Genomic DNA, 25,333 nt, shown 5'->3' with positions numbered 1-25,333 from the left:
GAAGGTGGAGAACAGAACCTGAGCCTGCACATTTTCTCACACACATACATACGAGACACATTTCCCATCTCTCTGTCTGTGTCACCACACTCCACCCTTACCCAGTATTACCATCGTTAGGGGCGTTTAGCACATCCCGTTCCCCCACGGAGGCACAGCAACGTTTACCGTCACACTCACAGAACTACATCGCTCCACCCCTGTGACTACCTGCTCTGACAGACGACTCTGTGAATCACAATGTGCAAATCAACTTATGTCCAAACAGTTTAAACAGTTGCAGTTTTCAGTCTCAGTTGTATACATTGTTTCCTTACATTTTACAACTCAGTCAAAATAATATATAAATTGTATTAGATAAATGCAACCCAAATTAAGCAATTATTATTTATAAGCCATCCGAGTAACCCTTTAAATATAACGTTCCATTGATATTAAATATACTTACAGAACCATGTGGCAACTTTGGGTTCTCAGGAGCATTTATAAAGAAATGTATTTGAACAGTACGTGATTTTGTTCCAGAAAAGTGGTCACATGGTACATTGTACTGGTGCCATGAAAATCCTCCCAGGTAGCAAACGTACCAACACTCGTAAATCAGACATCTCTCTGGATAAGAGGTTCTGGGAATGCTCTCCATGCAAAGTCGGACTCTCTGTCCAAGAGACCCAGCAGGACCTCAGTTCTGGTTCAGAACATTACATTTCTTTGGTGGCCTCAGACATTTGCACAGTGCTGCATGGATATGTTTAATAATGTGAGTGAAGTCTGAGCTGAGCATTCCACGCCTGGACATGCATGTCCTGCTGCTGACTGAGCTGGGGGCCCAGAGCGGCCCCACCTGGGCAAGTCAGAGCCCCAGTTCTCACACACAGAGGAAGCCCCGCCCAGCACAGGAAGGCGTGCCACACCGCCAACTCCAGCGCTAGGTCAGGAGAGATCAAAGACACATTAGAATCATCTGACCCCTGGAAAGGGAGACAAGCATGTGATGTGATCACCTGGTTAAATGACACGTGGGGACTGGACAGGACCGAGTCTGAGCTGAAGCAGTCCTGTAGACTTGTAGTAAATCACGCCGAGTGCACTTTTCAGCATCTCATTCAGTCTGCTCTGTAGCTGGGGCGGAAGTGTTCCTCAGAGTTGCCTGAGCCCAGATACAGTCTGTTTCTTGTTAGGAGCAGAGGTGTCCTCTGGCCAAACGCCTGTCTGATTTCAGAGTGCGAACCTTGACCTTGGGCCTCCCCTTCTACCAGTGTAATAAAGCACTTCCTCCCAGGCCAGTCTGACTCTCACAGCTCACACAGGAAACCCTCCTCTTCCTCTGCAGTCGTGGTCTTCCTCATCCAATCCAAGCTGACGAGGAGCCGGCCATGACAGCAGCCCGTGGATGTGATTCGGGGGTGATGCAGAGGTTTCGTGGGGGTGACACAGAGGTCAGATGGGGTTGACAACAGGGTGTAGGGAGGTGAATAAAGTAAGTTGCTATAATGTAACATTATCAAATGGATCAGGACTCAAATCCTGTTTGTTCCCTTCATAAAGCTATTTGACCCCTTGATGTTGAACGTTTAAACCGCTCTCACCTCGAGTTAGCAGATGAGAGATGGACCTTGTGCTCTACAGTCAGGGCACACATGGCATCCTGCTTCAGGAAAGGAGCCGACACACAGCTCCACCCACTGCTCCACACACCGCTCCATCCTGTTCAGTCAGCCAGGGATCACAAAACCCCCACGTACACCGCACACTCACGCAGGGATCGCTCACCTGCGAGTCAATACAGGATAAAGGATGCGCCTGACACTTTACCCTTTAGCTGTTTATGTAATAATATCTACATATTTTTATTTGTCCATCAACCTAATCCTGCTTTATAACCATTTAAGTGGAGAGATGTTTTACAATGAGAGAACTGAATCAGCATCAGGGTGGTGGTAATGTTCCTTATCCCCCCATACAGCCAGACTACATCAGGTGTTGCTTACTTCTTTATTTGCTACTCAGACCTTTGGAAAACTGCATTTAAAATACAAGTGACTACATTTCCTAAATTTTAACTGTAGAAATTCCTGACATATATACACAATTGGATATGTAAAATCCAAATATATTTTTATTTTGTATATGCTACTGGATACCTGGAATTTCCCCCTGGGATCAATAAAGTATCTATCCATCTATCTATGAATCACTGCTTAAGAAATATATCAAGATCTTGCAATGATGCATAATGACTGCAGATTTTTAAGTCACGTGTGACGCTATCCAAGGTCCTGAAACCAGAGCCTTGACTCCACGGAGGTGAGGGGTCTTGTGCTCATAGGCTCAGGGACATGGAGAGCTTGCTATTACATTAAGGGGTTTGTAGTTGATCAAGCGTGTAGTATTTTTCTTGATTCTTTTAGATCATTCAGTTACAGCGTCATTAAGAGCATCGTTTTCACATGTCTCTTTGTGCAATGTTAAGTATAAAAGTAAAGGCTGATCAAGATTATTCCTGAATTTTCCCAGTAAATATCCCAGGTTTTAAAAGCAGCAGGTTTGTCTCTATGTTTTGGTGCTTAAACACTACATGGCACAGAAAAAAGACGAGCTGCTTGTTCCTGATGGGCGCAGTAGAAGTGCTGAACTTCTTCAGTAGAAAACTGCAGCACTCACAGACTAAAAAAGTGGATGTGGAACAGCTTATTTTAGTCATGTTGAGTCGGTCCACCTTCACATGTTCATGCTCTTTGTAGTGTACATTTATTTAGAATGTATAATATAGATATTTACTGATCATTCTCAAAGTGTGAAAGCCTGATACTGATGTGCATCATTTAATACTGCACACACCCCTCATTTAAAAAAACCACACAAAAGAAAATATTTCTTTACAAAATAATTTAATAGAAACACTTTCAATTACAAAATAAAACAAAACAGTTGAAAGATCATTCCTGCATGTTCCTGAATACTTTTTAATTAATGGAGATTTTTGACATAAAGAAAAAAAAAAGAGAGTTCTGCAGATGAACAGGTGAACTTGAACGGTCCTTGCCTAGAGACCGTGTGTGTGTGCGCGCGTGCACCCGGGGGCCGGGGCAGGTCACACACGTCTCTACAACAGTCTCCAAGACACACGGCAGACACTGATGGGGTCAGTACACAATACTTCTGGCAGCCATTTCAATCCATGGCGACAAAATTTTCACTTGGGTCTAAGCCACTTAAAACAACCTCAAAATGTAGAGTCAGTCTCATTCCCCGTCATCAATCGCTGAGAGAGAAAAACTAAATTCTGCAAGTCTACGGGAAGGAAGCCATCTTTAAAATACTGTTGCTCTCAGCGTCGCTATGGAGGAAGTTGCAGTCCATTTAAGTTTGACCCCGGAGTAAAATAAAAAGCAAATTAAAACTTGGTGCACAACATGGAACAGAGAAAGGAGGAGTTAAGGCGAAGCAGCTCCATACTTACGTGCTTACAGACCCCCCACACGCACTTATCTGCAGCCCACAGTCTTCCGCAGACAGACAGATAGACAGACAGGCAGACGGGGGAGACGGACGGCCGGCCGCTCCCACCGTCTCCGCGTTAGTGCCAACACTGCTCAGGGTGGCGTGAGGACCCGCCCCCTTATCCGCCTGCTCTCTACGCTACTGGAGAAGTGTGTTGGAGGGGGAGGGAGGGGTGGAGAGGGTGGTGCGGGGGAATGTGTGATTGGGAGGGGGGGGGAGGGGTTGGAGCGAGGTAGGGGGAGGGGTTTAGGGTACAGAGAGGGAGGGGCCTCACGGATCCTGTGCAGGGCCTAAACTGAGAGGTTCACTGAGACTCACTCCAACCTCCTGGCACTTGGCAACAAGTTTTTTCAGTGTGTCAGTTTTACCTCCACCTGCAGCTTCAAACAGCAGCCACTGCAAATACACACACACACACACACACACACACACAAACGTCAGCAAGCGTGTCAGGGCCGAGGACAGAAGTAGGTACAACATAAAGGTGTGTGTGAGCAATTAAAGGGCATTAATTACATCTTTCCATAGAGAAGCACAGAGGGGAAGTTTCTGAAGAGCTTGCTGAAAAAGTCTCTGCACCTGGATACAACACGAAAACACGTAAGCACACACACACACGCACGAGCGCACACACACACACACACACAGACAGGCGCAGCCACAGAGGGACACAGTCAATTTGGTAAAGTACAGGAACACAAGGATGCAAGCGTGCGCACAAACACACACATACACACAGCAGTGTGGATTAACTCGAGTTGTCAAAATTACACACCCATCTATCTAACTGAAGCATGTGAAAACTCATACAGGCTTGTGCACATTGAGGAAAAACGGGCGTGCGGGACGCGGGACAGGGGGACTGAGGTAGGCTCGGTCAAAGGGCAGAACCAGAATGTGGCAAGATGCCCAGGCAGGACGTGACGTCTATATTGACTTTAATTATCGGCCCATGTTAAGGACCCACAGACTCTGGTAACAGCCCCTGGACTGAGGTGTAGAAGAACCATAATCAGGGGACGCAAGGACACTTTAAATGGGACACATCATACAACACCCAGAGAAGTAACTCCAGAAAGTGTTTCATCAACATTTGGAGGTCTAGAACCTTCCAGTCTGTGAAATGACAACTGAGGATCATATTTGAAATGAACCGTAAACAACTACTTACATCAACTGAAGACTGCTCAAGTCCCTGTCTTTACTATTTAAACATTATACAGTAAGGAAAATAAGTATTTGAGCACCCTGCAATTATTCAAGTTCTCCCATCTTGGAGGGGTCTGAAATCTTAGATACATGTACACAGAGATGGAATAAAATAATAATAATAATAAAAACCTCTGGAAATCACAATGTATGATTTTTTAAAATAATTTGTGTTACTGCCACAACTCAGTATTTGAACACCTATTTGAAAATCACTGTTAATATTTGGTACAGTAGCATTTGTTTGCAAATACAGAGGTCAAACATTTCCTGTAGTTTTTCACCAGGTGTGCACACAGGTGTGCTGCAGGGATATTGGCCCATTCCTCCACACATATCTTCTCCAGATCAGCCAGGTTTCTGGTTGATATGCTTCTTATGCTCCTTGGTTACCCTGGCTGTGTGCTTTGGGACACGGTCATGTTGAACGACCCAGCCATGACCCATCTTCAATACTAACTGAGGGATGGAGGTTGTTCCTCAAAATTTTGCAATACATGGCCCTGGTCATCCTCTCCTTAATACAGTGCAGTCGTCCTGTGCCATGTGCAGAAAAACTCCCCCAAAAGCATGATGCTTCCACCTCCGTGCTTCACACTAGGGACCGTGTTTTTAGGACGGTACTAATCATTCTTTGTCCTCCAAGTACGGCGAGTGGAATTAAGACCAAAAAGTTCAAATGGTCTCATCTGACCACAGAACTTCGGGATCATCCAAACGGTCATGGTCAAACTTAAGACGGGCCTGAACGTGTGCTGATTTAAGCAGGAGAACCTCCTGTGCCATGCAGGACTTTAAACTATGACGTCTTGGTGTATTACCCACAGTAACCTTGGAAACAGTGGTGCCAGCTCTCTTCATGTCATTGACCATCTCCTCGCGTGTAATTCCAGTCCGAGGGAGATTGACAGTCATGTCTAGCTTTTCCATTTTCTAACTGCTCCAACAGTTTTTCATCAAGCTGCTTGGTAACTGCCCCGTAGTCCTTTCCAGTCTTGTGGAGGTCTACGATTTAGTCTCTGGTGTCTTTTGCTCTTTGGTCTTAGACATGTTAGTAGTTGGAGTCTTACTGATTGTGTGAGGTGGACAGGTGTCTTTACGCAGCTAACGACCTCCAACAGGTGCTTCTCATTTGGAATAATAAGTGGAGTGGAGGTGAACTTTTTAGAGGCAGACCAATAGGTATTTGAGATTTTTTGCTGATTGGCAGGTGTTCAAATACTGGATTTTTATTTATTTATTATGTCTCACAGCGGACATCTAAGATGAAGATTTCAGACCCCTCCATGATTTCTAAGAGGGAGAACTTGCAAATAAAAAAGTTCAAATACTTTTTTCCTCACTGTAATAATCATTATTAACTGTGACCTAAATGTTTAGCTGCATCCCAAATGTTGGTACAAGTCTCCCTCTAAAGGGAACAGGCGTCACTCATACAACGAGGGAATGACATCGTTAAAAGCACCAACGACCTGAAACGGGTCCAATTAAAAGAGGGAGGGCGTGACTACGGCGTGTGAACAGCGCAGTACTAGAGCGGCTCGCCAGACTTCACTCACCTCAGCTCTTCCCTTTTGCTCCCTCTGAACAGCTATTGCACTAGCAAAAAAACAAAACAAAAAAAAACACAGCAATACAGCCTGTCAACCAATCACATTCAGCCATACAGCCCGCCGACCATTTGCGTAGATCAACAGAGGAATCAACCAATAGTAATGCAGGTAATTGATGTTAATTGTTAATATAATAGCAGCCATGTGGAACTGCTCAGTGTTCTAACTGCCGATCTGCTCAAAATTCAAAATGAACTAAGCAGAAAGAAAAAAACACTTTAAGACCAGAAATGAGTTTTTATGCATGTGTGCTGAGTTGGGGGAAGACATAAACGACAACTGATGACCAAGCAGCGTTTGTTTGTGCAGTCAGGTTAGAGCGAAGGGTACATGGAAAGAGAAGGAATTTGTAGAACATCTAGATTTCTGCACAGGAACCACTTACATCTTCCAGCTGGCCAGAGAGTTGGGGCCGGTGCCGGTCAGCTGCCTGGCATGGAGCCGGGCCTGCTCGATATCTCCATCACACCTCTCCTGCTGCACCAACCTACACAACGACAGTTAGCAAACACACTGGCAGGCATCAAGACCCCCGCCGGCACCTGAAGAGGACACAGCCTGGCCAGGAGAGGGCGCTGCCTCCCCCCCCCCCCCCCGTAGGCGGGACACACGTGGACCTGCTGACGGATCAGCGGGACCAGGTGTGCATAAGTAGAGAAACCTGGGACCACAGAGACCAGCGTCCTGCGGAGGCCGTGGAGGGGGTAGGAGCGAGGGGGGGGTAGGAGCAAGGGGGGGCGGGGGGGGGGGGGGGTGTAGGAGCAGGGGGGGGCGGGGGGGCTGGCGAGGAGGTGCTGTGCGCAGGACAGGGGCCCGTGTGTCTGGACACTGAGTGCAGGTTTAGGTACCTGAGGGCCAGTGCGATGTTGGTGGGCATGACATGTCTGAACCTTTCCAGGACAGACGCGTGCAGACACTCGGGGAGGAAGCTCAGGTAGAACGAGATCACCTGTGAGGGTGAGCACGCGACAACGGCTTCAGCGCACGCAGGCAGAAGCAGCCGCACGTTATACACGCATGAACACATACGAAACGCAATCAGAAAGGTGGCGGCGTGTGAAGGCCGGGGAGGGGCCCGACCTGGTTGTGGAAGGCGTAGCTGCTCCAGTAGGTGGTGCTGTTGTACGGCAGTGTGAGTCTGCTGGGCACTGTAGCCAGGCATCTCTGCACCAGGTCAGCAAACGCGCGCAACTCGCGCCCGCCCCCTGGTGGCAGCTTGCTGCTAGTGCACTGGAGGTAACTGGGGAGAAGACGGCGTGCTTTTTCACATTTAGCAGAACATCAAACTACGTTTAGCTTTTTCTCCATCTGTGGTGGCCGTCCAGCACTGCTGGAGACCGGATCGGCGTTCACGTGTCTCCGGGTCACTCCACTTACTTCATCCAGAGCTTCTGCACGACGTCCAGCGTGGAGACGCTGCCCAGCGCCACCTCGAAGGCCTCCAGCGCCTCCGCCACACTGCCGTGCACAGAGTGCCACCAGCTGGACGGGAAGAGCAGTCGGCTCAGACACACGCAGCTCACAGCCGGCGCGGGGGGAGGGGCCAGCGCGGGGGGGAGGGGCTAGAGACGTGGCGTTTTGGGGCAACTCACCTGTGCGTCAGGCTCAGGTAGGGGAGGTGGACCCTCAGCTCCTCCTCCAGGTGAGGCTGGAGGGTGGGCGGAGCTTGCTGCAGGTCCTGTGGGGGCTGGCCAAGCAGGTGCCTGTAGACGGAGAGGAGGGATGAGTAGAGCCGGATCAACAGGGGCGCCGACGATACACACGCTCCCTCCGTTACACCCGACACTATTGGCAGTGCTGATATAAAGGGTGTGTGTGCGCTAGTCGTCTTACTGCAAGACTGCTACAGGGCGGAGATCAGACTGTCCGGGGCTGCAGAAGGACAAAACAAACTTCTCAAAGAGCTCTTCAGCCTCCGTGGTCCTCTCCTACAGCAGGCAGGAAGAGACCGTCAGGCACAGCACATACATCACACACACACACACACACACACACACACACACTCACACAACTGTGGCAACACCATCTCACTGCACCTACAACCACCCAGTAAACCCATGTAGCTCCACCAACTAAAGCTCAAAACGAGGCAACGCTGAACTGTTTTTGTGCGGTGAAGTCCAAGTTGTCTCCACTCACCAGCGCATGCAGACACCTACACAGGTGGTAGAAGATCTGAGCATCACGGGGGCGGTGGGCGTGGGCACGGAGCCACACCTCCACCGCCTTGTCACCCTCTCCACCCGACAGGTGGAGCTCACTCAGGGTCTCCAGCAGGGGGCAGCAGTGGGGACACACATTCAGCAGGGCCTCACACACACCAACTGCCTCTTGATGCCTGTGGGGCAAAACCAGGGATCCCATCACATCTCCATGATCAAAACACCAAAATCCACCAAATCTCCATGACCAAACCCACTCAAACTAACCCCCGCAAATGAGAAATGGAACATGCTGACGTTACAGTGCAGGATCCAAAGTGTGTGTGTGTGTGTGTGTGTGTGTGTGTGTAGCCACAGTGGTGTTTACCGTCCAAGCAGGCGGAGCAGGTGGAGATGGTTGGTGTGGAGCGGAAGGCATGCCAGCGTCTGCTCAGCCGGAGACATGTGCTCATCCACACACCGCGCTAAAGCATCTGCAGGACACACACACACACACACACACACAAACACACACCAGTTTCAGAGCTGACTGTTCCATCCTGATGGTGCCACTGACCAACAGGGATGCAATTCTACATCAACTAATAATCACAACTCAATCACAACTAACTCAGCAAGCCGGGTGTGTAATACCAGGCCATACTCTGGAGGGAGAAAAAGATGCACGTCACGAACTCCATAAAAACTTACAGTTGTGATCAAATTTATTCAACCCCCAATGCTGCGAAGGGTTTTATGGAATTCAGTGCACATTTGTAATTGTGTTCATAATGAAATCTTACAAGGACTTGTTAAAGAACTAAATGCAACTAAGATAGCATCAATTTTTTTTTTCATAAAGTATTAAATGGCCTTTTTGTGATTTCTTCATTGACACAATTATTCAACCCCTTTACGACTACCACTCCTAAGAACAGAGGTTCATTCCAGTGTTTTCCATCAGGTATTGAAAACATCTGTGGATGTCAACGAGCAGCAATCAAGCATGATAAGCACCAATTAGGCAGATTTAAAAGGACTGTGATACTCAGCTCCTTCTAGACATCTACTGGTGTGTTTCCAAGCATGGTGAAGGCAAGAGAATGGTCCCAGAAGACAAGAGAAGAGGTTATTGCTCTTCACAAGAATGGCAATGGATATAAAAAGATTGCGAAGTTGTTAAATATTCCAAGAGACACTATCGGAAGTATCATTCGCAAGTTCAAGTTAAAGGGCACAGTGGAAACGTTACCTGGTCGTGGCAGAAAGAAGATCCTGACCGCGACTGCTGTGCGCTACCTGAAGCGTAATGTGGAGAAAAATCCCCGCGTGACTGCTAAGGAACTGAAAAAAGACCTGTCAGATGTGGGCACTGAAGTTTCAGCTCAGACAATAAGGCGCGCACTGCATAACGAAGACCTCCATGCCAGAACGCCCAGACGCACCCCCTTGCTGACTCCAAAGAACAAGAAAAGTCGACTGCAGTATGCCAAAAGTCATGTGGACAAGCCACAAAGGTTTTGGAACAGTGTACTGTGGTCAGATGAAACTAAATTAGAACTGTTTGGGACAATGGACCAGCGCTATGTTTGGAGAAGGAAGAACCAGGCTTATGAACAAAAGAACACCTTGCCTACTGTGAAGCATGGCGGGGGGTCAATTATGCTTTGGGGCTGTTTTGCTTCTAATGGTACAGGAAAGCTTCAACGTGTGCAGGGTACCATGAATTCCCTTCAGTACCAGGAGATCTTGGAGGAAAATGTGATGGAGTCAGTCACAAACCTGCGGCTTGGGAGACGTTGGACCTTCCAACAGGACAATGATCCGAAGCACACATCCAAGTCCACTAGAGCATGGTTGAACATGAAAGGCTGGAACATTCTAGAGTGGCCATCGCAATCACCAGACTTAAATCCAATTGAGAACCTCTGGTGGGACCTAAAGAAGGCAGTTGCAGTGCGCAAGCCTAAGAATGTGACTGAACTGGAGGCTTTTGCCCATGAAGAATGGGCTAAGATACCCATAGGTCGCTGCAAGACACTTGTGTCAAGCTATGCTTCACGCTTGAAAGCTGTCATAACTGGAAAAGGATGTTGTACTAAGTACTAAAAAATAATGTCACTAGGGGGTTGAATAAAACTGATAATGATGTGAGCACAGTAAAGACATTTGTGGTTATTCCATCATAAATATTATGTTATGTTTGTCTAATTTATAAGTGCCTCTTTGATATAATTGTAAATAAGATGACTGAAATGATCAAAATCAATGTCAAACTGGCCAAAACACTTTATTTCAGTGGGGGTTGAATAAATTTGATCACAACTGTAAAGCTAGACGACTGAACCACCAAACTGAGAACTTTTATACTGAGAAGGGACGGGGTATTATTTTTTTTAAGCGAGCAGCTACTGATACGGCTGGCGAGCAGTGTTCACACAGGGATGCCACCACCATCTACTGATAAATGCAGACATCCTGCGCTTTAACTCCGTGTACTCACACGCAGGACACACTGTGAAAGCAAAGAGTCAATATTAGCCGTTTAGGACCCAGATGGTAATTTAAACATTTAACTCTCTAAGTCCAGCAGGTTCAGTGACAGGACGTGAGGGGGTCCTCACCTTGGAACAGTGAGAGGAGCTGCTCCGGGGGCGTGGCCAGGTCGTGGGCGGAGCTCCAGGGCAGGAGGAAGGGCTGGAGGCTGGCGATGCGGGAGGGGTTAGAGTTGGCGGGGTCGTACAGGGCAGAAGGCAGCGCCCCAAACTCGCACGCGTGGATACAGCAGAGCCAGGCCACACAGCGGTGCGCTACGGTCAGACGGGAGGCAACACTCCTCGTCCCCTCAGACATCAGGGCGCTCTGTGGGAGAAGAGTCATCACACACCTCCACATCACTCTACTAACACAACTCGCAGCTCTTTTGAAGCTCTTTTTGACGCTGGCACTACGCCTGACCATCTTTGACAAGTTCAAATAAGTTCTGTTTCTCAAGCCCTTTATACAAGATGGTCAGTGGGTGGGGGGGGGGGGGGGGGGTGTGTTCTGGGAAGAGAGCATGCTGGGATACACGCAGCCTTCCTGCACGCCGTCACGCCACCTGCAAGTCGGCCGCTACCTTTTATCCTCCAGTGGGATGAGAACAGATCTGATTGGCTGCCTCACGTAAAAACAGGAAATGGTTCGGGATTTCGGAAAGTATGCAGCTATTCAGCCTTTTGTCCCCTCACAGTAAGAGTGACCCAAAAATAGAGCAAAATATAAACACATTCCTGAGATCTGAGTGCAGTGAATGATGCTGTGAGGTGTGTGTGTGTGTGTGTGTGAGAGAGTGTGTGTGTGAGCGTGTTTGTGTGAGAGAGAGAGAGCATGTGTATGAGTGTGTATGTGTGTGTGTAAGAGCGTGAGTGTGTGTGTGTGTGTGTGAGAGAGCGCGTGTGTGTGCGCGAGTAAGAGAGCGCGTGTGTGTGCGCGAGTGTATGGGTGTGTGAGAGTGAGAGTGTATGTGAGTGAGTGCGAGTGTGTGTGCGCGCGCGCACGTGTGTGTGTGTGTGTGTGTGTGTGTGTGTGTGTGTGTGTGTGTGTGTGAGAGAGAGGGGCAATTGACGGTGAGCTGTGACCTGTAGTGTGAGACGAGCGTTGTTCAGGCGGCCGGTGAAGAGACTGAGCTGAACTCTGTACAGCAGCGTCTCCAGCAGCTGGAACGATCGCTCCTCTGCTCCATCGCCCTCTGCAGGCTCCAGCAGGTACTGCACCATGCTGCTGCACACGGCATCTTTCCTCTCAAACGTGCTCTCAATGTTCAGGTACTGCAGGCACAGACAACCGATACAATGAATCCAACACACACACACACACACACACCACACACGCACGCACACGCACGCACGCGCACGCACGCGCGCACGCACACGCACGCACGCGCACGCGCACAGCGCGCACGCACGCACGCACGCACGCACGCACGCACGCACGCACGCACGCACGCACACACGCACGCACGCACACACGCACGCACACACGATACTCACGGTCCACCAGACGTTGTAGTGGGGAGCGTGCTCCACGGCCATCTCACACATCTCCTGCACCTCCTCGCGGCTGGCTCGGCCGGAGAAGAGGGACAGGTAGTGACACCACACCTCCACGTCCTCCTGGTTGTCCTCCAGCGCTCGAGACAGCGTGTTCAGCGCGGCGTCCAGGCACTCCGACGCACTCCTGGACAGACGGGAGGGACGGGGTTCGCGTTCAACACCACCTCTCTTACAGACACACTTGTACTGTCAGAACTGCTGACCAATACATAACCAATAATCAATCAATAAACCAAATCATTTAAAGACTACAAATCAAAAATGGATCAATAGCGACGGCTTGGTGCTCATGATTTTCATACGATTTATCTAGACTTCCACCAGGTAAACTTGATTTACACAAACTTAAAGCAGGTGTTCTCCCCCCACAGCACTGGCGAGCTGCCCTCCCGTCTTAGAGTAACACAGCTTACGTGTCTTTCTGGTTGAGGTACTTGTAGGCCAGTTTGATCCAGAGCTGCACGTCTCTGGGACTCTCCAGCACGCTGTACTCCAGGTTAGAGATGTCGTCAGTCTCGCTGTCAAAATAGCGCTTATCGTCCTGAGTCACACACACGTCCGACACGGAGCAGCAGTCCGGAAAACGGCGTCCTGCCAACACAAACGCCAAACCCATCAACCCGCTGTGACCCCTGGACAGTCCCTCAGTCTCACACACACACACACACACACACACACACACACACACACACTTCAAACCAACACCCCTGGATGTCCTGTGCAAGCCATTTATCCTTAACCACAGTCTGTCATTTGTGTAGCTGTGTGTATGCAAGAATTAATGTGTTTCCATCCGCACGCGCGCGTGTGTGTGTGTGCGCGCGCGCGCGTACCCTCTGGAGCTGATCCAGGAACAGTGATGCTGTTCTCCTCTTCGCTCTCTGCTCCAGGGTCAGGTTGTTCTCTCTGAGGCTCTGGCCTCCATCTCCTCTTCTCCTTACAGGTGGTGTAAGGAGGAACTGAAGGAAAACATGCAGGATTAAATAAACCTTGATGAAATCTGGAATCCCAACCCTGAAGAACCCAGCAGCTCCTCAGTGGCGATGGCCCAAAGTCCTGCTGTAGTTCAGCTGCGTCTGCATATCTGACCATGTCGGGACACTCACCGTGTCTCAAGCTCTCGTTGACCTTGCTGACCAACAGAAGGGCCTTCTGGTCAGTCCCCATCCGGTCCTTATTCCCAGAAAACACTTTCTTGATGTATTTTTCTGTTAGGAACAGAAAGACAAACTCAGTCCTCTCATTCTTCATTGAGCATATAAAAGTCAAGGGGTCCGGGGGCGGTACCTGTGGCCTGGCTGATCTCACTGGTGGAGTTTTTCTCTGAACAGCCAATCAGAGGGAGGCTGTAGGACAGGATATCCTGGAACAACTGGTTTCCATTCAAAGTGTAATTCCTCGTGTGCTGCCTAAAAGACACACACACACACACACACACACACACACACACACACACACACACACACACACACACACACACAAAAACAGAGGGTTTCCGTAAATGACATTTGAGTAATGCACAACACTATGGTGAACATCTAGTTTTACACGTGCATTATGACGGTTCACTTCCGGGTGAGCAGGTTCATGACGCACCATCGACACTCGTCGTCGTTGCACGTTCCCGTCAGATCAAAGCGACAGAAGCACTTTTTGGGCTCAATGAGGTTGCCGTAGGTGACGGAGCTCAGGGACAGCTTCTCCTTGGTGCGAAAATATGGACTGAACCTGGAGGGCACAGACGAGTGTGTTTTACAGGTCACACGCAAACACGAGTGTGTTATACACACACACGGGTGTTGTACATATGTACACATTGCTTACCTGTATGACTTGAAGAGTAACAGTGGACTGCGGTAAGGGCCAAAGGGCACAGGCTTGAGGTCGGCCCGCACACGCTGGCCTGCCATGGGGTCAAAGTTCACCTGAGCCAGCTGAGAACAACAAGATACATCAGACAAACAACCCAAAACCTGCTAGACAGCCAATCATCTACTTCAATGGCTGTTTGTGTACCCCTAAGGTTTTCAAGGCCATATAAAAAGGTTCTGTTTTATCCTACCCTCACACTGGGACGGACGTTGACCAGAGCGCCCCCTAGTGCGCGCAGCTCGTGCTGCAGGATGTCCGAGACCGCTTGGGACTGCTGGTAGTGCTGCCGTAGGCTGTCCAGGTCCAGGCCCAGCAGCAGTAGTTCAGGAGGGGGAGAGCCACGGCCCTGAGACTGCTTGGCGGGCGTGGACGTTGAAGTGGGCGTGGAGGGCGTAGTGGGCGTGGAGGGCGTTTCCGGGTGGCTGAGTTTGGGCTTGGTGAAGGAGCCCGACTCTCGGAAGGAGCGTCGGCGGGCGGTGGAGGCAGGGGCGGGCTGTAGCTCCTCCTCCTCGGGGTCAAGGTCGGGGTCTTCGCTGGCGAGGACGAGCTTGTCCTGCGTGAGGTCGTGGAGGGAGGGCTGGGGTGGGCGCTGAGGGCTGGCGGGCGTCTGGGCCTGACGTACGGCCTGGGCTTCCTTCAGCTGCTGGATCTTCTGCGCGTACTCGCTCTCCAGCTGCTGCAGACGCTGCTTCTGGGCGATCAGCTCCGCGTAGTGGGCGTCTGGGACACCCACACGACGACGCTTCCCCGCCTGGGACCGCAGGAAACACCGGGAATCAGGACCACATTTCCAACACGGTCATCCTGACTCCCCATATGACCCAGAACCTCCGAACCTCACCAGCTGACCCGAGAATGACAATATAGCTAATGCTACAGAAGACGGCCAAGTTTAATGTACAAGCTTCATTACAGTCAGCGGACAGAGAAAAACAATAAGCCGTTTCTTCTGTAAAAACAACAGAACACCTTTGTGGAGGTGAATGATAACTCACCTCCACAAATAAAAAAAAAGCTAGATAAACTGACAATGTCTGACATTTTTAGTCAGTCAGTGAACAACAAACAAAGTGGCGATTAAAAGTGGCTAAAATGGTGGTAAGCATCCAGAATGAAGTCTAAAGAGGCAATGTTGAACTGAGACTGTGTAGTGACTCACTGAGTGGGTGGGGGCAGTGGCACTGTTGCGCTTGGAGCTCCCCCTAGTGGCTCCTGCCTGAGCCACAATCAGCTCTCTCTCTAGCCGCAGGGCCTGGTGCTGTTTCATAGCAACTCGCTGTTGTACACGCTGGACCTGGACGGACACACACACAGGCACACACAGACACACAAAGACTTTATTATGCGAACATTATTACATCTAATATTTTTATGTGCTTATATGAATAACGTTTAAGAGGAACACTGAAATATTCCTTAAAAAGGCAAACACATTTTGTTCTTTAATATTTGATCATGTTATTGTGCAGCCAGACTGCACGACATGGTAAATCTGATGTGTGTATTTCAGATAAAAATGCTCTTGGCGAGTGTGTGAATGCCCGTTGGCCCTGGTGAAAATGCTCCTGGTGAGTGTGTGAATGCCCGTTGGCCCTGGTGAAAATGCTCCTGGTGAGTGTGTGAATGCCGGTCGGCCCTGGTGAAAATGCTCCTGGTGAGTGTGTGAATTCCTGTCGGCCCTGGTGCCCCTGTGCTCTGTGCACACGGCCCCCTCACCTGCTCCTGCAGTTTCTTCAGCAGCAGACGGGAGGCGCTGACGACCCTCTCTGAGGCCACCAGCTGCTCCTTGAGACGCACCACCTTGGCCTCGGCTGCCCTGAGCGCCTCCTTCTTACGGAGCTCCTGGTGACGGAGGTGCTGCAGCAGGACCTGGTCCTTCTCTAGCTGAGCACTACACACACACACACACACACACACACACACACACCTCAACAACAGCCTGCAACTGGGAAATAGGCTGACACATCTGTCTAGTTCAGCACAATGTTAATAGGAATCTATTAGAGGGCAACAGGCCCGGCTGGTTAATATTTACATTCGGTTCTGATCGACTTGTTCAATTGTTTTTTGCTTGCTCGGTTCTTTAAAAAAAAAAAAAAAAAAAAGAACATAGTGAGACAGGAGAGCCAGAACATTAGGGAATGATGGTGAAGATCAGGGTGTGGTAGTTAATAGTGAAGATCAGGGTGTGGTAGTTAATAGTGAAGATCAGGGTGTGGTAGTTAATAGTGAAGATCGGGGTGTGGTAGTTAATAGTGAAGATCGGGGTGTGGTAGTTAATAGTGAAGATCGGGGTGTGGTAGTTAATAGTGAAGATCGGGGTGTGGTAGTTAATAGTGAAGATCGAGGTGTGGTAGTTAATAGTGAAGATCGGGGTGTGGTAGTTAATAGTGAAGATCAGGGTGTGGTAGTTAATAGTGAAGATCAGGGTGTGGTAGTTAATAGTGAAGATCAGGGTGTGGTAGTTAATAGTGAAGATCAGGGTGTGGTAGTTAATAGTGAAGATCAGGGTGTGGTAGTTAATAGTGAAGATCAGGGTGTGGTAGTTAATAGTGAAGATCAGGGTGTGGTAGTTGATAGTGAAGATCAGGGTGTGGTAGTTGATAGTGAAGATCAGGGTGTGGTAGTTGAAGGTGCTGGAAGCAGAAACAAGCACACACCAGTGTTTGGTGAACTGGTCCTCAGCGTAACTGAGCTGAAGTTCAGCTTCTTTTGCTGCCATGTCGACCTCCGAGTTCACGCCTACAAGAGAAGCCCCGCCTACAGCAGAATCTGGCCATCCAACCTGCTGTTTCTCCTGACTGCATGCAGAAAACAGCCAATCAGCAACCACATCACCCTTTCTGCTACGTCAACAGATCCAAAGGTTCCAGAAGCTCCGTCGACAAGCTTGTGTTGCGGCCGAGGTTCACCTGGGTAGCTGCTCCTTCAGCAGGCGATAATCCAGCTTTTTCGCTTCGGGGAGGACAGCCGTGGACCTCAGGGGGTTGTTCTCCTTCTCGGACACCGGCACGGGCCTGGGTTTGGACGCCTGTGGCACCAGACAGACGTTTCAAAGAGAACAGCAGGAACACCTCACCAGGAAAGGCGCGTGTGCGTGCGTGCGTGGCTCCAACCTCGACGGTTCTGCGGGCCTCTTTGATCATGGACTCCAGCCCTCCGAACACAGTCTGCACCGAGCTGGAGCCTTCAGCCTCCGAGTCGCTGTCGTCGGAGGCGTTCAGACGCACAACCACCGCCTTGTGTCTGGGAAGCTGGAAGAGCAAAGCCGCATTATCGCACTGGTGTGGGTCAGTTACCACACTGGAAACACCACCAATGGTAAAAATGTGTAAAAGTTGCAGTGTTGCTATGGTGACGCACCACTAGTGGGGGTCTGGGGGGTGGGGCTCCTCGGCTAAACTTGCCAGACGGCCTCGTGTGGGATGGGCCACTGCTGAAAACAACACAGGAGGTGGAGCTTTTGGCTGTGGGCGGAACTGCAGGCTTCATGGCAGGAGAAGGAGGGTCACTGTTACTGGACGATTCCTAAAAAACAACAACAAAATGAACCAATGAAAAATGAGTGTCCATTTCGAACCCTCCCACAGTCTCCTACTGCACACTCTGCCAGTGTGTGTGTGTGTGTGTGTGTGTGTGTGTGTGTGTGTGGGGTGCGCTACCTCTGGTCTGACGGCACGTTTGCATGCCAGGGACTTGAGAAGCTCCTCCCTCAGCATCATCTCCTCCTCCTCTTCCTCATCAGCGAATGGTGGCTTGGGAGGCTGTTCTGGCTCGTCTGCTGGGGGCAGGGGTGGAGGCGGAGGGGGCGGAGTCAAGTGGAACACAACCTGCGCATTGACACAATAGTGAGACACTCTGAATGGCCGAAAACACTCAACACAGCCACTGAGCTCAGGGGACGAACAAACATGTCACTACCAGCTTGGTATACAGAACTGATCTTTGAATTAGTGACTATAAGCAGGTGGGGGAGGTGGAGTTCACCTGCATGAGAGGGGAGGAGTCTGAAACTGTAGCGAATGGAAGAAGGTAGGGCGAACCGACCGGTCCAATGAGCTCGCGAGACGGTGAGGCACCTACAAAGTCAAGCAGGCCTTTCTGAGGTGCAGCTCCTCGTGGTGTTAGAAGTTACCGAAACACAAACACATACTGAACCTCAGCGCGGATACACGGCATCCCATAAGACCACACATCGCATTAGGCCATGACTTACTGGGGGAGTTGGTTTCACTGTCTGTATCCATGGCAACCTCATCGTAGTTGTCATACTGGTACAGGTTTCCTGAGGTGTCCAAGCCCTGTTTAAACAGAGCCTTCCTGTGGTCAGCATCTGATGACTGAAACACACCCAAACACAAGGTCAGACAGCACTTTCCCCTCCACCCATCCACACACACACACACAGTTCTACCACATGAATGCACACAAACTGACCCACACACAGGGGTTAGTGTGGCCCCATGCGTGCATACACACACAGCAGTGTGTGTGTGTGTGTGTGTGTGTTCCCTCACCTTGCCGCGTGTGCGGTGCTGTTTCCCCCCCACCAGCATCATGAAGCGGTTGTACTGCTCATCCTGGTTGGACAGGTCTCGGATCTTACGGATCTCATCCTCCCTCTTCCTCCGCTCCTCCTCTTCCTCATGTTTCTGCTCCTCCTGCTGTCGCTGGAGTTTCCATGTTCGCACCTGCTGCTTCCTCCATGCCTGCTTAGCTGCTGCCGACACACACACACACACACACACACACACACAATACCATTAGACTTTGGGCAACACACCCTTCGATCCGCTAGGTGTTTTAATCCCTGTAGTTTTGAGAAATTCAGCCCATGTTTATTTGCGGTAGGTATTGGCACCGATTCCTGTAGTTTAGTAGCGGTCTGGCTCAAAGGCATTTTGAATTCTGACCCATGTACACTACTACCTAGGACATGGACGTAATTTTGATTTCAAAAGTGGGGGGGGACATGGATTCGTCGCTATTTAAATATTTGGTTTTAATCGTAAAAACTGGGGGGGACCAAAACCGGCTTTTGAAAAAGTGGGGGGGACATGTCCCCCCCCCCCCCCCCCCCCCCCGTCCCCCCCCAAAATTACGTCCGTGACCTAGGATGTATTCCGTGAGCAGATGACAAAGCACTTTGTAAGTTGCTCTGCTAAATGTCTTAAACTTAACATTTTTTAATATACATTTACATTTCTCAGGTGTTAAATCTCCAGTGTTCAGAGTCTCAGTGCTACATCTCACCTGGGCTCACTGTCTTCTTGGCTGGATGCCCCTTAGAGGCGGCTTTGCCCCTCTCCATGCCAGGCCTACCAGGGGGTTTGCCCTTGTCCAGGCCCCTGCCGCCAGAGCCTGGCCGCCCCCTGCCGGTGGAGGTAGCCCTGGTGGTCATGCGGAGGCGCTGGGGCGAGGGACTGGTCCGGTCCGGTACCGCTTTGGCCCGGTTCAGCTTCTCCTTGCTCTCCTTCATCACCTGCTGCTCCTTCTGCTGCCACCTGCGGCTGGCCGACTGCAGAGCCAAGAGACGCAGCTGCAGCTCCGAAAGCTCGTCATCTTCATCCCTGCCCTTCACCTGGACGTCACACACACACACACACACACACACAGGTCACCCTAGGCCTGTCACGATAACAAAATTTTCATAACGATATATTGTCCCAGAAATTATCGCGATATACAATAATATCGCAGTGGCTCCGCCCGTGCGCGAGGGCGTCGCGCGCTGTCGATTCGCGAGGTCGTGCATCTCCAGAGTTGCCAGAGTTGCAATGCCCCCCCCCCACCCACCCGTCAACATCTTTGGGCTTTGGGCTATTTTAGGCTTCTGAGGGACGGGTTTTACACTGACTTTGTGAGGGAAATTTTTGTAGGACCTGACAACCCTGTGCACCTCTCAAATTTTGTTACTTCGCGCGCGCCGCGCCTCAGCGCAATGAACAAAGTCATGTTTGCAGGATTCATACACGTTTAAAAGGTGGAATTCAAGCACTTGTACGTCACTTTAAAGGTCCATTTCAAAGCCACTTCTTTTTATCACATTATTTAATGGACGTAATACGAGAGAACTGTTCAGTCAGACAGATATTTGTTGTGAAATGAACAAATTCCAGCACTTTTCAAACCTGAAACACAAAAGCAACATTAAAGTTCGTCAGGTAAATGTTCCTTCCCCTGTTTTTGAGGGTGTTTCTTATACTACCACATATTGTTTCGAACAACACTGCAAAGAAAAGCAAGTATAAACGCTTCCACCGTTCGCGGAGGTAGGCGACGGTCACTATAATAAACAACCACTAAATAATGTGATAAAAAGCGAATTGTTTCGAATCATTTCGAGTCCTATTAGCCTCGAATACGTTCGCGAACACGTCTCCACGTGTATGTGTGTGTGTGTGTGTAGGCACTGTTATTGACGCATGCGCTCTCCGTGTCCTGCACTCATTTCCTAACCTGTAGATGTCGCTCTCTGATCACAGATTTGTCTTCCCTTAAGGGGGGAGGGGCGAGAGAGCAGCACTACGTGCCTTTCTGAAATCTAACGTAGTTGCGGTTTACTCTCGTGTAAACAAATGTGCGCGGAAATCCAATGGCCAATTATCGTACGATAAGTCGATAATGTAATTATCGCGACAGGCCTAGGTCACCCTCATCCCTGGGGTTAGTGCTGAGCGTGAGGGTGCTGGCGGGGGTTAGTGTCTGGGCTAATCATTAGGGGTGCGGTAAATTTTCGATTGTTAGATGCATCTCGATGTGCAATACAGAATCGAATGTGGACGATTCAGAACCGAATCACAAATGACAACAATCGATTGTCTAGACCAGGGGTGGCCAACCCGCGGCTCTTTGCCTGGTTTCATGCGGCTCCCCAGCCGGTCCGCGGGCTCACCTGCACAAACGGGGCGACACACTGCTACATTTTCGTGGTGCGCGGTTAGTTTACAAGCCTAGCGAGCCACTAATACTTTTAAAACCGGCGTAGCGGAAAACACGCACTTGACTGTCTTCACAGCTAATAATTTACACTCCCCCCCCCCCATGTACGATGTGGCTCCTTGCCGTAACACAGTAAGAAAAGTGGCTCTTGGTCTATGACGGGTTGGCCACCCCTGGTCTAGACGTTAGCTGCGCACATAAAGACGCAAGAAGAGCGGCAAATCCAGCCGACACTAGCTTACTAAAGCCTGGTTTTATACTTGACGTGTCACGAGCGGTGCGAAGGTCCGCACGGCGAAAATGACGTAATCGCGGTGACTCCGCCCATGCGCAAGGGTCTCGCGCGCTGTCGATTCGCGAGGTTGTGCACCTCTCTAGTTTTGTAACTTCGGTCGCGCAGCGCTTCAGCGCAATGAACAAAGTCATGTTTGCAGGGTTCATACACCTTACCAAGGTGGAATTAAAGCACTTGTACGTCACTTTCAAGGTCCATTTCAATATTTCCCAGCACGTTAAACTTAAGTTAAATATTTATACATGTACTCGAAATGATTCGAAATAATTCGCTTTATCACATTATTTAATGGTTTATTTTCAAAACGCCCAATCTTAACGTCTTCACGTTCTCTCATGTTTCGTCCTGGAATTACAAGAGGCTCGTATTTGTTAACGTAATACAAGAGAACTGTTCAGTCAGACAGATATTTGTTGTGAAACGAAGTAGTTAAGCATTTCAAGCATTTTCAAGTACTTTGGCCTAAATTCCAACACTTTTCAAACCTGAAACATTAAAATTCGCTTTGTCCTTAACTCTCTCAACTTTCATAGCGAAGGATTTGCGTCTGTATTCAGTCGTTGAGAACCAGGGCTTTCACGCCCTGCTGCACACATTGGAGCCGAGATACAACGTCCCGTCTAGGAGATATTATTTTTCAATATTTAGTCTGAAGTCTTGGAATCTTTATTTTTATATAAGCAATGCATTTAAGTTATTAGCTATTCAAAATATGCTGAAGAGTACAATCATAATTTTTTTATTAAAGCTGATGTCACAAAATTCTGAATGTGTATATGAAAAGTTGTTTGTGATTTTGGTAAATTTCTTATTTTGTCTGAGGAGTTCTATTCTCAGGATATTGTTTTAAGTCAGCTGCTAGCACATAATTCTACTCGTGTGTGGAAGCTGTGGTTTTGGTACCACATATTTGTTTGTTGTTTGCACATAATGTTGGTTAAGAGTTGGCATTTGCTGAAATCTGTTAATTTACTGCAAACATGCTGCTACAGGTGCACTTTTTCAGGTGTTTGTATTTCTTTGTTCAGTTCTCTGGAGTGTGGCCTTGTATTTGCCATATTGCTTTCATTTGATTAAATATAAAATAAAATGGGAGTTTTAAAATGGAAATAAAATTGAAGTTAATTCATCATGGATTGCTGCTACCAAGATGCATCAATAATCATTTAATAATCGAATCGCAGACCTCTGAATCGTAATCTAATCGAATCGTAGAGTGCTTGGAGATTCCAACCCCTACTAATCATGTACCTTGCATGGAGTTCCATCAGAGCTTTTGCTCACTAGTGAGATGTTCAGGTCTGATTCGGACTCTTCGCCATCCTCTTCGGCGTCTGAAACAAAAATGTAAACACTTTGCCAAAAACATTTAATTCATCATGATCGAATGTGCATTTCCAGAAGGTTTTGGCAGGAGACCAACGCCCCCCCCTCCCCTGTAGCCTGGGTGTTGGCATCTGCGTACCTTTGGGTGTGGTTGGCTCAACTGGGCTTTTCACATCCTGTGCTTTCTCAAGCTCCTTATATTCCACCTCGTCTGCTGCTCTGGTGTTGAGTGCATCTCTTTCAGCTGGAGTCAACAGCTTCTGTCTGAGAGGACGGATGTTGAACGCCTGAAAGACTTTCTTCTCTTCCCTCTGTTGCACCAGTAGATCCTCCGCAATAATCTCAGTCGGAGCGCCCTCGGCGCTGGCTGGAGATTGCTCCTGGGTGCCAGGGACAAGGGTCCCTGCCTCCTCCCTCTGTGGTGAACCCTCAGTGGGCTTCAGGGCCTTTTTCTCCTCTTTGCGAATACATTCCAGCTCAAGCTGGATCTGTTTGTACTTCATGAGAAGCTCCTCAAAGCTCTCATCCACTCCATTTTCAGATTTAGTCATGAGATATGCCTGTTTTCGCACCACTACCCTACCGCTCTGTTTCTCTGATATGATAGGTTAAGGCATCAATAACCTGTCACACACAACCAAAACTGTGTGTACCAAATCATGTAACCAAATGTCTACCCTGAAAAGAAGCCGGGCACCTGTGGGCAGACTGTGCTCTGACTGTTAACACACCACATTCCATGTGTATGTTGTATGTTTGTTGACAGATTATATCAGATGTACAGATAGCAGGCTCTAAAACCCACAATTCATTCCCAATTCCTTTCCTTTTGCGCAATTACTATTGTATAACTAATTACTTTCGTCTTTATTAATATAAAAAAACATGATCGCTTTGGGAAGTAAAGAAGATCCACTGACAATTTCAACTGACACAAGACGCATCAAGTTACGAAATACCGAACTTCCTCATGCAAATAAATGACGCCGACATTACATCATCGCAGATTTCCTCGCCAGGAAGTACGACAAATCAGAACAAGAGACGCTGTTTATAGTTCAATAACTGAGAAATCACCAACACACCAGGCGGTGCTGTTAGTAGAAACTCTCAGTAAATTCTGTTACACGGTAGGCCTGGTTATATCTATGGCATGTCCCATATTCACAAACGATGTAGAGACCAATGAGTCCATATCAAAGATGAACAAAACAACAAAACTGTTCACTAACAGTTTTGTTCATCTTTGATATGGACTCATTGGTCTCTAATTACATCGTTTGTGAATATGTGACATGCCATAGATATAACCATATATATATATATAATCTCAAACTACAGGTTAACGTGAAGGTGAAGGATACGTTTCTTGGTGGGGGAGTCCTTCCTACTCGGGTGGTTTTCTCCGAAGGCGAAGCGGCTTTGCGGAGGCCTGCTGTTCTCCCGGCCCGCCCCGTTGCCCCGAACCCACTCCCCCCGTCCCTCGTTGGGTTTCCCCCGGTACCGTAGTCTACCGAGGGCGCTGTGACTACGTTCCCAGAAACTCGACCGTGGGCTGGGCTCGCAGTTCGGCCCCGGCGGTAACCGGTCCGGTCCACTCGGTCCTATCTGAGGCCGGTGACACGACGAGAAAGGCCCGAGCGGGTGGTTCGCCGGCCTGAAGGACAGCGACGAGCGAAAGTCCGGCGTGGACGCCATCACGGGCGGCATCGTGCGGGTTGTCGTTTTGGGTTTTCTCGGGCTCCTCGTGGACGGGTCGCTACCGGCACCGGCGGGCCTCGCGCCCCGCGGCGCTGGCTGCTTCTCGTCCGCTTCGTCGTCGCAAATCTCCCCGTCCTCGAGCTCGCCCTCCTCCCTCGGGGACGGAGGATTCAGACTCAAATCCATTACCGTTTTTTTGTGTGTGTGTGTGTGTATAAGTAAGGAATATTAGTTGAAGTACATCCTGTATTTTCCTCCTTCGTGAATTGGACTCGATTTTTCTGCTAATTCCACACTAAACTGCCTTAATCGTGACGCTGCTCAAAGGAGACTGACAGCTCCAGATATCGCGATACTTCCTTCCTCCAAATCCCGCAAAAGATTTAACTGTTTAAGGACTGAGCGTTCACAACTCCAATCGGTACACACTGTTTAAAGATATATACAATTTCTCCCAAAAGTTCGTTTCCCCCACGTTTTACTAAACCAAAAGTTACCAATAAATCTTTGCTATTCGAACGACTAACAATAAATGTTTTACTCTAACGTCCCATGGAAAGGTACTTATAAGAGCTGTTTTTGTCTACGCCACCTACTGGACGTGGTCGGAAACGCATGTGTTGCAACGTCAAAAAA

General features: G+C 49.1%; 1 protein-coding gene across 5 annotated transcripts; it reads right to left on the bottom strand.

Annotated features, from left to right (window-relative positions):
• Positions 1-2,874: 2,874 nt before the first annotated feature.
• Positions 2,875-25,038, bottom strand: zfc3h1 (zinc finger C3H1-type containing). Of its 5 annotated transcripts, none has more exons than XM_077022293.1 (35): positions 24,361-25,038; positions 23,136-23,591; positions 22,922-23,004; positions 19,687-20,014; positions 18,951-19,153; positions 18,650-18,773; positions 18,421-18,548; positions 18,096-18,263; positions 17,797-17,961; positions 17,550-17,687; positions 17,346-17,464; positions 17,094-17,234; positions 16,150-16,324; positions 15,593-15,727; positions 14,624-15,184; positions 14,386-14,495; positions 14,158-14,289; positions 13,849-13,970; positions 13,668-13,769; positions 13,395-13,520; positions 12,975-13,152; positions 12,499-12,685; positions 12,088-12,276; positions 11,092-11,329; positions 8,856-8,961; positions 8,466-8,664; positions 8,160-8,254; positions 7,919-8,029; positions 7,704-7,808; positions 7,407-7,566; positions 7,175-7,275; positions 6,712-6,813; positions 6,273-6,312; positions 4,021-4,083; positions 2,875-3,900 (listed from the first exon to the last, which is right to left on the bottom strand). In XM_077022293.1, exons 1-35 carry the CDS (start codon positions 24,881-24,883, stop codon positions 3,775-3,777), a joined length of 6,039 nt encoding a protein of 2,012 aa, XP_076878408.1. In that variant the 5' UTR covers positions 24,884-25,038; the 3' UTR covers positions 2,875-3,774. The 5 variants fall into 5 exon arrangements, with proteins under 5 accessions (XP_076878408.1, XP_076878409.1, XP_076878411.1 ...); XM_077022294.1 differs by having other exon boundaries at positions 18,421-18,545; XM_077022296.1 differs by having other exon boundaries at positions 18,421-18,512.
• Between the last annotated feature and the right edge of the window lie 295 nt (positions 25,039-25,333).

Source organism: Brachyhypopomus gauderio, chromosome 11, assembly GCF_052324685.1.
Source record: "Brachyhypopomus gauderio isolate BG-103 chromosome 11, BGAUD_0.2, whole genome shotgun sequence".
NCBI classification, from domain to species: Eukaryota; Metazoa; Chordata; class Actinopteri; order Gymnotiformes; family Hypopomidae; genus Brachyhypopomus; species Brachyhypopomus gauderio.
This window is presented reverse-complemented; position numbering and strand designations above follow the sequence as displayed.

Excerpts from the sequence above, each read along its gene's own strand:
- zfc3h1 (XM_077022293.1), bottom strand. The coding sequence starts at position 24,883 with ATGGATTTGAGTCTGAATCCTCCGTCCCCGAGGGAGGAGGGCGAGCTC. Across the intron at positions 15,728-16,149 it reads TGAAGAAACTGCAGGAGCAG|GTCCAGCGTGTACAACAGCG; the intron begins GTGAGGGGGCCG and ends GTGTCCGTCCAG. Across the intron at positions 8,030-8,159 it reads CGCCCTGTAGCAGTCTTGCA|GCACCTGCTTGGCCAGCCCC; the intron begins GTAAGACGACTA and ends CTCCGTCTACAG.